Source organism: Heloderma suspectum, chromosome 3, assembly GCF_057233095.1.
Source record: "Heloderma suspectum isolate Gila_16-S chromosome 3, 16-S_ref, whole genome shotgun sequence".
NCBI classification, from domain to species: Eukaryota; Metazoa; Chordata; class Lepidosauria; order Squamata; family Helodermatidae; genus Heloderma; species Heloderma suspectum.
In genome coordinates, this window is record NC_139460.1 from 93,323,327 (window position 1) to 93,338,004 (window position 14,678).

A 14,678-nucleotide genomic window follows, 5' to 3' on the forward strand; every position below is an offset into this window, starting at 1 on the left:
TGGTAGAATTTTATTGTCTTAAACTGTTTTATTGTATGTTGTACATCGCCCAGAGTGGCCGGGTGACCAGCCAGATGGGCGATTAATAAATCTAATAATAAATAAAATGAAGCAGGCAGCGCAGAGTTGCGGCGTCCCGCGCAGCGCTGACAGCCCGTCCAGCGAGCACATGCCCGTCCAGGAGCGAGGCCCGGGAGGAGCGTTCGGCCCCCGCAGCCGCCCTTCGGCGTCACCAGAGCGGCGGACGGAGGAGCCTCCCCGCCTCTAGCTGGGGCTGCTGCGCTGCGGCCGGCGCGGCCCACGGAGACGCCGCGCAAGCGCTCTACGCCCCGGCGCCTCCCCCGCCACGCCGTCCTCCCGCTCCGGCTCTTTCCCCTCGAGCCCCGCGGACCTGGGGCAGCGATGTGGACGGCCCGGCCCGCGAGCTGCAGGCCGCCCCTCTTGTCCTCGGCGCGGCTGCTGTGGAGGGGAGCCCCGGCAGGCCAGGCCGCGGCTGCGTTTCGCGGCGCGGCGCGGCGCCTTCGCGGGGCCGACGTCGCGGTGGTGAGTCCGCGGCTGCCACGGGCACCAGGCAGACCCTGCGGCGGCCTCGCCGCTGCCCGGAAGCCCGGCGCGAGGGGGGAATGGGCGCCTCCCTCGTTGGGGCCCCGGAAGCCCCACCCGGCCAACCGGCCGTCCTTTGACGACTGTCGCCACCTCCCCTCCCCGCCAGGGGGCTCCTGTGCCTCTCACAGCGGCGGCGCAGGCAGAAATTCAACAGATTGAGAGCCCCACGCCCGCTTCCCCGGATGCAGTGCTGCTGGGCAAAACCGCGCGCGTGCGCCGAATTTCTGCCTGCCCTGCTGCTACTGAAAGCGCAGGAACGTCGCCAGATAAAAGGATGTCATGGCTTCGTGAGGTATTCGTATGAGTATGTTTTTTATGCTCTAGACCAGGGGTCGCCAACCCCCGGGCCGTGGACCAGTACCGGTCCGTGGCCTGTTAGGAACCCGGGCCGCAGCAGGGGTGTGGGAACTCTTCTTACCTTGGGTCCGGGGGGGGGGGGGAGGCGATCCGTCCCTCCCCCCCCCCCCCGGAATCCTCGCCGGTCCTGGCTGGCTCCGATCCGTAGCGAGTCCATGGAGCTGCTGGCCGACTCCGGCCGCTGGGACGTAAGTGGCATCCACATAGCGGACGCTATTTGCATCCCTGTTCTTCAAGTAAAAGGCTATGTAAATCTTTATTTGTCCCTGTTCTTCAGACCCTGTTCTTCAAGTAATAGGCTATGTAAATCTTTACGTAGCCTATTACTGCAAAGAACAGGGACGCGAATGGCGTCCGCTATGTGGATGCCATTTGTGTCCCAGCAGCCGGAAGTCCGCCAGCGGCCAGAGCCAGCCGGCAGCTTTGCGGACTCGCTGACGAGGATTCCGGGGGGGGGCGCGGATCGCCTCCCCCCCTATGGACCCAAGGTAAGGGGGGTTCCCACACCCCTACTGTGGCCTGGTCCCATCCCCCCCTTGTCTGTGGAAAAATTGTCTTCCACGAGACTGGTCCCTGGTTTCATAAAGGCTGGGAACCGCTGCTCTAGACGGCTGCCTTGGGGGTCACTTGGAGAGAAAAGGCTGATAGCCTTGACAATCTGCGTGGAAATGCCATGGGCAGGAGACAGGTGAGCCGCAGTGCCACAACTGGTTTAAAACACAATCCTATGCATTGTTTGTTTGTTTGTTTATTTATTTCTGAATAATTATTCAGAAATAATTTCCATTATTACATTATTATTCCTGTATTACTCTGTTGCAGGCAAAACAACAAAGGGTCTTATGGCATCTTGGAAGACTAGCAAATTTATTGCTGCATAAGCTTCCAGAAGTAAATGTGGCTATGTTTAGTGGCGCTTACTAAGTGTATTTAGGGTTTGGTCTTAGTGGTAATTCTAGGTAGTTATTTATTTTATTTCCACTTAAACTGTATAGCCTGCCTTTCCACTACATGCTCTTCCTCTTAAAGTAGCTGACGCTAAAACGTTGTTGTTGTTCAGTCGTTAAGTCGAGTCCGACTCTTCGTGACCCCATGGACCATAGCACACCAGGCCTTCCTGTCCTGCGCCCTCTCCCGGAGTGTGCTCAGGTTCATATTCATTGCATCCGTGATGCTATCTAGCCATCTCATCTTCTGCCGTCCCCTTCTCCTTTTGCCTTCAATCTTTCCCAGCATCAGGATCTTTTCCAGTGAGTTTTCTCTTCGCATTAGGTGGCCAAAATATTTGAGCTTCATATAAACAGATAAAACGTCATGAAACCAATTTGCTAGAGTCACAAGAAAAGCGGGAGGGGAAGCAACAGTTCAGACTTGCATTAAAGTTTCAGTATAGGTCCAGGATTAAGTATTTGACACACATGAGGAGTTTGAGAGGTCTTAAAATATTGCACTTGAGTATTAGCAAAGCTTTGTACCCTAGTTAGTGGCTGTCTTTGAAAAAGAGAGGTTCAGGGGAATACTAAATTTTTCTATTTTTTCCTGAGAATTTACACAGTCAGTCTGAGAGGTGGCTCTTTAGCCTCTGCTTAAATACTTCCAGCGAATGAGAATCCACCACTTTCTGAGACAGTCTAGTCCACTGCCATACATCTCTCATGGGTGGGGCATTTCTCATAATGTATAGCTGAAATCTGCTTCCCTGCAATTTCTGCCCAGTGGTTCTAGTCCTGTCTTCTGGAGCAACAGAGAACAACTCTGTTCCTTCTTCTGCATGACGGCCTTTCAGATATTTGAAGACTGCTTTCAGGTCTCCTCTTAGCCGTCTCTTCTCTAGTGGACTCTAATCTATGGAAGCTTATACTATAATAAATGAGTTAGTCTTTATGGTCCTGCAAGACTCTTTTTTCTGCACTGGACAACAGGACCAACCCTCTGGAAATAATGAACAGAATTGAAGAACAGAGTGTACTATTCTCTACTGACACATTTATTTATTTGTTACTTTTGTATCCTACCTTTCCTCCAAAGGTGGCACATATAATTCTCCTCCTCCTCTCCCCTTTATACCCACAACAACCCTGTGAGGTAAGTTAGGCTGAGAGTCCATGACTGGCCCAAAGTCACCCAGTGAGTTTCATGGCAGAATGGGGTCTAGAACCTAGGTCTCTCCAGTCCAACCGCTGTACCACACTGGCTCTCTCATCTTCAATTCCTTACATCAGGGCGGGCAACTTGTGGCCTTCCAGATGTTGTTGGACTACAACTCCCATCAGCCCTTGCCAGCATAGCTAATGGTGAGGGATGATGGGAGTTGCAATCCAACAACATCTGGAGGGCTAGCAGTTGCCTACTTCTGGTGCAATCCTACACACGTCTGCTCAGAACCAAATCCTGTTGTTTTTAATGGAGCTTACTCCCAGATAAGTGTATACGTTTTGGAGTTTTACTTCCAAATACATTTTTTACTCAAGTTGTAAGTCTTGATGCTTATTGCCCTAGGCAAGCTCGGCTTTAAGAGTGTGGGCAAAGCACAGCCTACCCTCAGTAGAAATTAAGGAACATTTCTACAATCCATATGCAAAACTAGAGCTAAAACATAATTAGGATTACATGAAAATCAGAAATATGAGAAGGCTGGTTGATAAGAAGGGATGGCTGTTTTCTGGGAAGAAGAAATTCAATCCCTGCCTATAGTTAGAAATTAAGCTAAATTTTTAGCACTGCTCAAATGTCTGTGGGGCTTACTTCCAAGTAAGTGTGCGTAGGATTACAGCTTTAATATCAGTTAATTTAAAGTAAGTGTACTCAAGATCACAGCCAAGTTGGAAATGTAGATTACTATGAATAGGTTGCCCCATTTCATACTGATGGTTTCAGCTATGTTAATTGTGTTAGCTGTGTTGATAGCAGTTTTGTCTGATAATCCTGTGGCTGTCATTATTTTTTATCTCCAGATGTATTTGTTCCCTCACAACATGTGGTCTTGGACATAAGAAAAACCATGCTGGATCAGACTAAAGGCCTATCTAGTCCAGCATTTTGTTCCCATGGTGGTCAACCAGATACCTACGAATCACAGTGCTGATTTTCTTTTTGCAGGTCCTTTCTGGATGTGGTGTTTATGATGGGACTGAAATCCATGAAGCGTCAGCGTAAGCATATTTCTATAATTATAGGGTCCCAAAATAATGATCAGTTGATCAATAAACACTCAGATTACCCAGACAACATTTCAGTGTTAGATGACTTCTCAGTTGAGTATTTTGGAGGGTCATTCTCCCTCCCCAGTATTTTTTTTGTCAAGATTTGGTTAGACAGTAAAATTCACTTTAATGTGCTCCTTATTTTGCTCCTTCCTCTCCTATCTTTCAATGTATTTCATAGCATATTGGTCCATTTGAGTCGTGGAGGAGCCAGTGTTCAGATGTATGCCCCAAATATTTCTCAGATGCATGTTATTGACCACAGCAAAGGGCAGCCAGCTGAAGGTGAATCAAGGTAAGAGCTAATTTGCAATATTCTACATGATAGTACCTTTTTGTACACAGTGTATATTGGAAGTTCTCTGTGGGAAGCTGGGCTATCTGAAATAGGGCTATTCTAAATCCCTGTTTTCCAGATTGGCTCTTCCATCCAGATTTATATGCAAACCTTATATGTAGTATTCCTGTTGTTCTGATCACAGTTCTGATTATTCTGGATGTCCCTCTCAAGTCATTTGGATACTATTTTACCATATTAAAGACTTTACAAATAAGTTCCGTAACTTTGCATTCATCATCAGTCTGTATGAGAAGTATGTATAGAAAATTTTAAATGTGATGATTCTTTTAAAGCTTTTGCATTCAAATTCTTGTTCAACATAAGTGTATTTTTCATTTCTTGAAGCAATTAGGTGCACTGTTCTATTGGGTCCTTTGAAAACAGTGCTCTGTATTTGTGTGTCCACACTGCCATTGCTCTTCTCTTTGTACCTTTTTTCCTCCAGAAATGTCTTGGCAGAATCAGCAAGGATTGCTCGTGGCAAAATTGCAGACTTGGCTAAACTTACTGCAAAGGATCATGATGCTGTGATATTTCCTGGAGGGTTTGGAGCTGCTAAAAACCTGTGAGTATTTAATTGTATAAGCTACTACAATATACTTCTTTATTACAGCTCTGTTTATAAGGACGTCATGTTTTAGAAGGATAAATATTATCATTGCTGTATATGTGTTGAAGCCCCCCAACTCCAGCCAAATCAGACCCTACCCTAACTATGAAAAAATAGAATTAAAAGTTGCTTTCCCTTTTTATGCCTTGGTGTATCTCTGGGGATGTATTGTGGGCATGCTGGAAGAAAGAACCTTTAGAATGCAATATCAAACCCAGTAAGTTGTCTGTCAATTTCAGTGAAATCAGTGGGATTTGTATATGCCCAAGTGCATGCAGGATTGCATCCTTAGTTTTTTTTGTAGGCAACCTTCAGCAGCATGGAAAATTGTCTGGCTTTCACTGATTTGTGTGCCTGTTCGCCCTTAGGGGAATCCAAACATTTTAAACAGGACTTTTAAGGTTGGTTCTGTGGATCACTGATAAGAGCAGGAAAATAAATAAAACAAGGATGTAAATCTCTTGTTGAATTGCTGTGCTGTTTGGGAGGATTTTTTAAAGATGGCTTTGCAGTATCGGTGCCAGAATCAGTCTTTTTTATTACAGAAAAAGTACTTATAGTTTAAATAATGTTTGCCTTGTGGTTCATTTTTAGTGCTTGCTCTTGCTTCACATCTGTTCAGTATTTCCCAGAGACAGGGAAGGGCCTTTTTGGGGAGCAGTTACCTTAAAGGTTATTTTTACTGTACTCTTTTTTTTAATTAAGTGTTTGTGAACCTCTTAGTAATATATTTTATGGCATACAAAGATTACAAGTAATATATTCTATGCCATAGAATTTATTTCTCTTGTTGTGGCAGGTCTACCTTTGCTGTGGATGGGAAAGACTGTAAAGTGAACAGAGAAGTTGAACGTGTGCTACAGGATTTCTACAAATCTGGGAAACCCATTGGGTATGTAAGCTTTATAAGAGAGGAGCATTTCAAAAGAGCCTTCTGTGAGGTAAACAATATTCATATTATATGAAATGCTACAGACCTGCCTTCAGCCAAAGATTTAGTTCATACCTAGACAACTTGGAATTCTGCAAGTCAAATTGAGCCCACCAGCTATGGATGTTTTTGCTATCAACCGGGGACTGCAGAAATGGGGTTGTCAAGCACCTGGCACATCACCATAGATGGTTAATGGGCTGCTTTGGCTGGCTAGATCACAAGTTGGGCAGGGCAGGGCAGCCCTGCTGATTCAGACCACTGCTCCATCTAATCTGGCATCCTGTTTCCCACAGTGGCCAACCACATGCCTCTGGGAAGACCACAAACAGGACATGAGGGCAATAGCTCAAAAGATGTGCCCTCCAGCCCTTTCACTGCCTCCTGGCTTCTAGCCTTTTCTCCTCCAGTCCTGTGTGAATTTTCTACATTCCATTATTAGCTCCTCATTTCCGTCAGCCACTGTTTCCTCCACCCACGTTGCCTGAGGTCCCTATTCTCACCTCACTCCCTACTTCTTCCTTCTGCCTCTGGGCTTTCTTCAGAGTCAGTTTCTCAACTTTCAACCTCCCAGTCTGCCTTATACTTCTGCTTCAGTTCCCCCCTTCCTGCTAACAGTACAATTTTCCTGCAGTTTAAGGCCTGTATGAACATTTCCAGCTGCCAAATTTATTTTTCCCTGAAATGCCAAACAAAGCATTATTTGGTAATTGCAAGAAATGGTCCTCTGGCCTTTAATGAAAAGCAGGTGGGGGCAGCTGCTTTTAAGGATGGAAAAAATAGCATGGGAAGGAACTGCTAAACACTTTATCCTCTGGCTGTTTTTCCAGTAAACGTTGTTCTTCTCAGCTGAGTTCTGACCTGTGGGTGGGAAAGCAGCTGGGGGGGCGGGGTAGTCATTTTCAGAGGCAAAAAGGTTATGCAGCCCTTTCCCTATACTATACCAAGAGCGGGTTTTCATTTTTTTAAAAATCAAGAGACTGCTACATGCACCTCCTGTGTAATGTCTAGTTTGGCCCTTAAAATGTTTGTGAGTTCTCTTACAATGTTGCTGAGACATAGCCAGTGGGGTGATTGGATATAGCTCATAAGCAACGTATAGTCTTAGATTTTAATATATTAAGTGGTATAGAAATAGTCTAATAAAATAAAAATAATAAATAGCTTGCTATAAGACTAACAGCTGCATACTTCAAGTCTGAAGATAGTTTTCTTCCCTTCCCTTCATCATTCTGTTAGTTTGACGCTGCCATTGTTGCTTTGTGATTTGTGAGGATTTCACTGATTTTAGTCTCTTATTCGGGGGCGGGGGGGGGTAGTGTGTGCTGAATTTTTATTATAGTCTGACTTTGCATAAGGCAGTAAATCCTCTTATGACGGAAACTCACTGGAGATTATGGGTCTGCTTTCTTTTAGTCTGTGCTGCATTTCACCAGTCTTGGCTGCAAAGGTTCTTCCTGGTACTGAAGTCACTGTAGGACATGAAGAAGAACAAGGTGGTAAGTGGCCTTATGCTGGAACTGCTGGGGCCATTAAAGCACTGGGAGGAAAACACCACATCAGAGAAGTCACAATATCCTTTTTTTGCTGGATTAAGACAGAATTGAAAAATGTCTTTCCCTCCCCACACCCTTCCCTAGGAACTCCCATCCAGTACACATGTTTGGAAGCAAGTTGTATTGAAATCAACAGCTTCTACTTAAATGCATATGGGTTCAGGAGGTCAGTATATATAAGACATCACACAGCTCTACATCTTTATATAGAACTGAAGATCTTTCAACATCACATGTCTGGGACCCAAATGCATCAGCTGATATATACCAATTAATGGTATGAATTATATTGTTGAAACCTTTCCAAATTTCCAAAAACCAGGACAACAAGTTGTTGTTGGTACACTTCAGAAGTATGGTAACTTTTTAATTAGTTTAGTTTTTCTCCAAGGCTAACACTTTGGCTGGAGAAGTTATTTAAAGCAGTTTTTGCTTCGCTATTTAGTCAAAAAAAGGTTCCCAGAGCAGCTTACAAAAATAATTAGATGATCTCTGCCATCAGGCTTAAAATATAAAAAACACGAGACACAAGAAAAAGGATTGGAAGGCAGGAGGAAAATAAAAGTATGATGGTAGTAATTAGTTCAGTGGATATATCCCAAAGCAGACTTTGTAAGATATTCTTCAATCACAATATTAGTCTTTTGAGAAAAATGTAATTAATTTCCTAATGTAAATTTTGAAAGTCAGAAAAGTTTTCAGTGCTGTAAATGGCCTCATTTGGACATAATGCTAAACTATGGTTTAACCTGGGGCTTGCCCTCCCCCTCCTCTTCCAGTGTGGTACATGGAGGAGATTGGAAGCTTTCATTTCCATTTTAAATTGATCACAGTTTAGTATTATGTCACACGCTCCCCCTCCACCCTCCTTCTCTAGCATGGCCACGAGGAGGTCGGAAGCTTCTGCTTCTCTTTTTAAGTAACTGCATTTTAGCATTATGTTTGAATCCAGACAAACCTTAACTTATTTACTGAAACAAGGTAGCTTCAGGAACCACGGTTTGAAGTTGGTTTGTTTCAGTAAACCATAGTTAAGACTAATCACAGTTCTGTCTGGGTTCTAACCACTCAACTGTGGTTAGTTAAAACAGAAATGAAAGTTTCCAAACTCATGGCCATGCTTGAGACTCACCTAGGGTCATCCACATAATGTTTGAATGAGGCAACTATTTTTGTTTCTTAAAAGCATATAGTCTGAAACTGAATTTTGGAAGAGTTCCCCACCTATTTATTGTCGTTAGTCTTGTTCCCTTGCTGACCCTGCAGTAGTGATAAAATAAGTAGAACATCTCATTGTTCTGAACTTCATTTGAAGTTTATACAACGAATTATAATAGGAAAATGTTGAGTCACAAGCTATTTCTATATCATTATTTTCTAGTTGTTATAGTCTCCCTTGAAGTAGAGAAAATGAAATTCAGCTATGATAAATGCAACATTATTTTTCAGTTAACACATTTTGCATGTTTGAATCTTCCTTTCAAGACATGAAGAATAAAATTAGTAACCATAGAAAAGTACCAGAAGTGCCACCTTATGGTTAGATTCCCTGCAACAATGAATGAATGAATGATCATATTAGTACAGCCCTAGAGATTCCCAAATGGTGTGTGGGAATCCAACTTTGGTTTGTGGGGTAGCTGCCAGCCTATTGATAAGTGCATATTGGTGATTTAGTAGGTAAGCTTACACGTCATGCTAAGCAACCCTGAAGACAAGCCACGGTGGGTTGTTTTTCACTGGATAACCCATGTTACTCAACAGATGATCAGGCACAGTGGCTTGCCATGGGTTGATTCCACCTCGGTCCTCCCACCGGATCCCGGGATGATTCCCAGGCACCTTTGTGGCAGAACTCTTCCATTCGTCATTCCCTATGTCAGCAACTTTTCTGGAATTGGTCTGCTGGAGTTGCCGGCTCACGAGGAAAACTCCCTTCACCCTCTCACATCAGATCACAAAAAGAATAATTTTCTGAGCGCTTACAAACATGGTAATGCATCTGCAAACTCCTTAAAAAAAAAATTAGGGGGTGTTGCTCAGGAGTGCAAGACCCCCCGTCAGCTATTTAGCTTGGTATAAGGCTGTTTCACGTACTGCAGAAATAATTATACCTGCTCAAAAAGGTTCTCCTGCAGCTGTCAGCTGCTTTCAGTTCCGCACCCCCTTCATGTTTGTCATTTCCTTCCACTGGTCACCTTTAGCTGTCAGATATACGTATGAGTTACAGAACAGTAACAGGAGTTGATAAAGATATGCAAATTTCTAGGCAGAGGAGGGAGTAGGGGATCGGTAAATATAGGCAAATTTCAAGGCAGAGCAGTAAAGCAGAGGAAGAAATTATGCAAATTTTGTAGCAGCAGACTTTTGAATGTGTGTTCTTGTGTAATACTGAAAAAAAAAAATGAAAGGTTAAAAACACGCTCGGAACACTCTCCGTTGTCCTTTCTTCTAGATTTTTAGAAGCACCAGGCAAAGGGCAGTGACAAGGGATAGTGTTGGCACTATCGAGATTGCGAGGAGTGGCAGGGGGTTTTCACTGCTCTCACCAGGCGCTCTCTAGCCATTCCCAACAACCCACAATGAAGTCCTGCCTGGTTCAGACATCACAACAAGCCACCCTGGTCAACCCAGCAACAAGCTATAGGTTCTCAGGGTGGCTTGTTCATGGAAACAACCCACCCTGGCATATTGTGTCATGCGAACCAGCTCAGTGACACAAAGGTTGACAGATTATATCTTGGGCTTTAATTGGTTGGTTTCTTCAAAGGCATGTGTTCTATAGCTTGGTTTAGTCACTGTATTTTCCTTAACTGCTCTCTATGAAGCCCATGTGGATACAAACCACAAGGTGGTAACTACCCCAGCCTTTATGTGCGAAACCGAACTGCATCACATCTTTGATGGTATTGGGGCTATGGTAAAAAATGTATTGAAACTGACAGGAAAATAAAGTGTATGTCCTTCAGAGTAGTAACAATAGCTTTTAGGAAGATTGCAGTCCTGATAATACTGACTTGGCAAGGGACTTAAGATTGCATTCGAATGACTTGTTTAAATTTCTAACACTGGAACAGCTCGAGTCTGTTGAATCATGATTCCTTCCTTATTTCAATAGCACTCTTTGAAATTTCATATAGTACAGCTGAGAAATTGTTTATTCTGGAGATGTTTGCTGCATAAAAAATTCTAACTTGCTAGTGGCTCAATTAAGCAATTAAAATGAATATTATGACCTCTAAGAATTTTCTTGAGCCCTTATCCTGCCTTTGCAGAGCCTGTTCTATGCAGTTTACATGGTCCCAATAGTTACGGTATTACTGTGAAATCATAATGAGGCACACAAGCTAGTGAACATTATAGAACTTGATGCTAATATTGCCTGGATGGTGTAGTCACCTGTGAATGGAATATATGAATCAAGAATAGCAAAATTAGAGTTTCATTTCTGGGTGCTAAATCTCTAGGCAGGCACTATAACATTTTTGGGCTTCATCTCCAACCTAAATAAAGATAAAAATAATTCCAGTAATTTGATACTATGAGTATTTGGTTGCTTATATATGGCATAAAATACAACATCTTTCAAAACTCCTTGATAAGGATTGCAGCTCTCATCAGAATCCATGCAACAAGAATCAAATAATGAATTCCTGACTGGGCAAGTGTGTTTATATTATCTTGTGCAATCGCTTGGCAGAATTCTTGAGAATTGTAATTGAATGGAATAGTTTTGCAAATAAATGACTATCATCTGAAAGTATCCACCTGAATGCTGCTGGAGCATGTAATAAGAGTTCCAAACCCTTCCTACACAGTGGACTGCATTAGGGAAAGTGAGTAATATTTCTTACCCTATCTGTTGAAATATTGCTTAGAAAATATTGCTCACAGGAAACAGTCTCTTTTTTAACAAGGAGCTCACTTTCCTGCAATAATATCCACTTACCAAAGCAGTTCCATACATTGGCGTATAAACGTGTTTCATGTGTGTACACTGGTTTTTCCTCTAGCAAGCATGTAAAGTATGGGCACCATGTATTTATTAAATCTATATCCCACCTTCCCACTAAAATAGTACTCGAGGCTCAAGCTGCATGCATCTAGGGATCCTTGCCTACTGACAGTTCTCAGTCATGTGGATAGGGTAGGCAATTATATATGTACAATGTCTGCACTTTACAGGTTTGTTGTGGATAACAATGGTATACATGCAGCAAAATAGGTTTGCTGCATGGAGTTGCCCTTAGTGACTCCATCTCCACTGTGATTTAAACTCCCCTACTTCCCTTAGGAACACAGCCTAGAAAATAGCTATCAAGAAGCATCCTCAGTCAAAGCTGTCAAGACACTGCAAATCTTATTTATTTATTTGTGAATAAGCTCTTTGCTACTTCCAGTGGTGTCATCAGAGCAGGATTTCGGGATAGAATCCCTCGGCCATACTCAGCAGAATGAGCAGGAAGCCCCCTGAACATAGCAGGGCTGGCTTACCACAGATTGAAGTAAGTGAAGTAATACACATTACTACTTGACTGCTCACCAGCTACTTCAGCTGCTTATGCAATAACTTGGCCTTATTCCCAGGCAGAAGATATTTTAATATGAGCTGGAAAAACCCTTCACAGAGGTGGTTCTACAATAGGCTACAATGTGCATTGTTTTGAGAACGTCTGGCAAAGTGACTTACGGGAATTTCTGGGGATTTCCATGCTTTAAAGAGGATATAAATTAATAGGTAGGTAAAATGTACACATCATGCCCCCCTGTCTGTACTTAAAAGTACTAAATCCATAAGGACAGAAACTGGGATTCCATAAATCTGTGGAACACTATTACCAAAGCAGAAGATGTTATTTGCGCTCAAGCTTTAAACCATTTTATAGAACCAGTCTCCCCTGTATGCTTCCCAGAGAATTCTTAGTGACTAGTTTTGCTTACTATACTATTGACCTAAACTGCAAAGCGGGGAGCAAGTGTATCATGATCTAGTTATGACTGGTTTCTTAATCAGCATTACTTAGACATGCATTTAAATGACTTATTGTGGAAAATGATATTTTTCAGGGGCAAGGGAGGGATTATAACTTAGTGGTAGAGAACATGCTTTCCATGCAGAAGGTCCCAGTTTCAAACCCTGACGCTTCCAGTTAAAAGGGGCAGGTAGCAGGTAATGGGGAAGAGCTGTCTGCCCAAGGCCCTAGGGATCTGCTGCCAGTCATAACAGACAACACTGGGCTAGATGGACAAACAGTCTGACCTAATTTAAGGCAGGTTCCTTCCTATGGTCCACAAGTCTCAAGATCATGAACATAGTTGTCTTCACATGACTCACTGATACTGACAAGAGTTACACAAAATAAACAACAACAAACAAGATGCACCTGTGCTGTGTGGGATTACAAAAAAAAACTTACACAAGTCCCAGGCAACATCCTGCAGGCCTAACACCATTCATACCTATACATTTCACACCAAGTGGCATATTTAGTATGGCTTACTCAAAATATTTGTATCCTAAAATGGGTTCTACTGCATTGCATTGATGCATTGGAAATAGTTGTTGTGGTTTTGTAAATAACCTTTCCTGTGATTGCTAGCAAAAATATTAGAAAATTTCTGCTCTCCATCCCTGCAAGGAATAATCGGCCAATCTAGTGATACATTTATAGTGCCCTAAAATGTCTATACATACAAAACCTTTCTGGTGCTCTAAATTGTGCTGGGACAATAATAATAATTACATTCCCTTTATATATTTATAATAAATGCTCCCCAAACTTCATACGGTAAGTTGAAGTTTCAGAACACTTTTGTTGGCTGCATGAGCTATTAAGTTATTCCCAAAATCTTGTGACATAAATTTTTTCACAAATTTCCTGTCCTGAAATGCACGTGATGGTTCATCCCTTTTCACAAAGAGAAATTAGGTTCCGTTTCTGTAGTGTGGTTTATGTTTGATAGCAGTTCCTCTTTCTCCCCAAATTCCCTTGTCTTCCCCTGAGAGGGGATGGTTGCATGGTTCTTGTGGTTGCAATCCTTTCCTTATGCATTGAAATCAACCAATTTATTTCAAACAATATAGCGTCTTTATTTAAACAGGAGGGAAGAATGTTGGCCTCTGAATAACTTTGACATTTAAAAAATGTACAGCTTTGCCACAGCAGTACAGGTGTTAGTAACCTCAAGACTGGATTGCTGCAGTGCACTTTATCTGGGGCTGCCCTTAAGGTTGGTCCAGAAGCTGCACCTAGTGCAGAATACAGCAGCTCGACTGTTGTCAGGAGCTGCCTCCTTTCAGCACGTAACACCTCTACCGAGGAAACTACTGCAAGCCTGGCCCTTAATATGAGAAGCAGGTTGGCTGAACTATATCCGTTTCTGCCATTTTCACACCTGTATTCTAACAAAAAATCTGCAATCATGGACAGTTGTTATAAATTATTTAATCTCAGTGCAACTCATTCCTACACATGTGAATAGAACTACCAATGAAGCACAGCAGAGTATGCCAAATGCTCATTAGCTGACATTTCCCTCCAGTTCCAGCTTTAGAGGAGTTGCCAAGTCTCTTTTTAATCCCTCCACTCCACTCTCATGTTATATGTATATAAAACTGCAACAATGACAACTCACAAAACGTTGTTGATAATTAATACTAATTAACACCTGTAGCTTACCAATGCTAGGATGTCTGTGTTATTAATACTGCTTTGTGAATGGTCATTATAAGGATTTTACATGCATTTAAGCTTTAACAGAAATTGCCAGTGTAAAACTTTATAATTACATTTCTTCAACCACAGTTTTTTTCTTCTACAAACGTGTGTGTGCGTGTGAGTATCCATCTCTCTTTCGGTCTGTCCTTTCTGCACCTGCTAACTTATGTTAACACTTCACGTGTCAACTGAAGAAGACTGTAGTCCACAAAAGCTTATGCAATAATAGATTTGTTGGGGCACATGTTTAGACAGAAAAGATGTCCCACAACTCCCAACATTCCCTAGCCAACATGGCTAGCTGGAAAATGCTGCTTCAGACTAGCAGGGCTACAAATTTAAACTTATAATTATCG

General features: G+C 42.8%; 1 protein-coding gene across 4 annotated transcripts; it reads left to right on the plus strand.

The window, feature by feature from the left end:
- The first annotated feature begins 221 nt into the window (after positions 1–221).
- GATD3 (glutamine amidotransferase class 1 domain containing 3) lies at positions 222–14,417 on the plus strand. 4 transcript variants are annotated; one of them, XM_084843879.1, is made up of 7 exons: positions 222–543; positions 4,063–4,115; positions 4,348–4,461; positions 4,952–5,071; positions 5,916–6,008; positions 7,464–7,546; positions 9,368–14,407. In XM_084843879.1, the coding sequence occupies exons 1-7, from the start codon at positions 403–405 to the stop codon at positions 9,397–9,399; spliced, it is 636 nt and encodes a 211-aa protein (XP_084700005.1). In that variant the 5' UTR covers positions 222–402; the 3' UTR covers positions 9,400–14,407. The 4 variants fall into 4 exon arrangements, with proteins under 4 accessions (XP_084700005.1, XP_084700006.1, XP_084700007.1 ...); XM_084843881.1 differs by having other exon boundaries at positions 246–543; positions 7,464–7,619; positions 10,427–14,417; XM_084843880.1 differs by lacking the exon at positions 9,368–14,407 and having other exon boundaries at positions 229–543; positions 7,464–8,103.
- Positions 14,418–14,678: the final 261 nt, after the last annotated feature.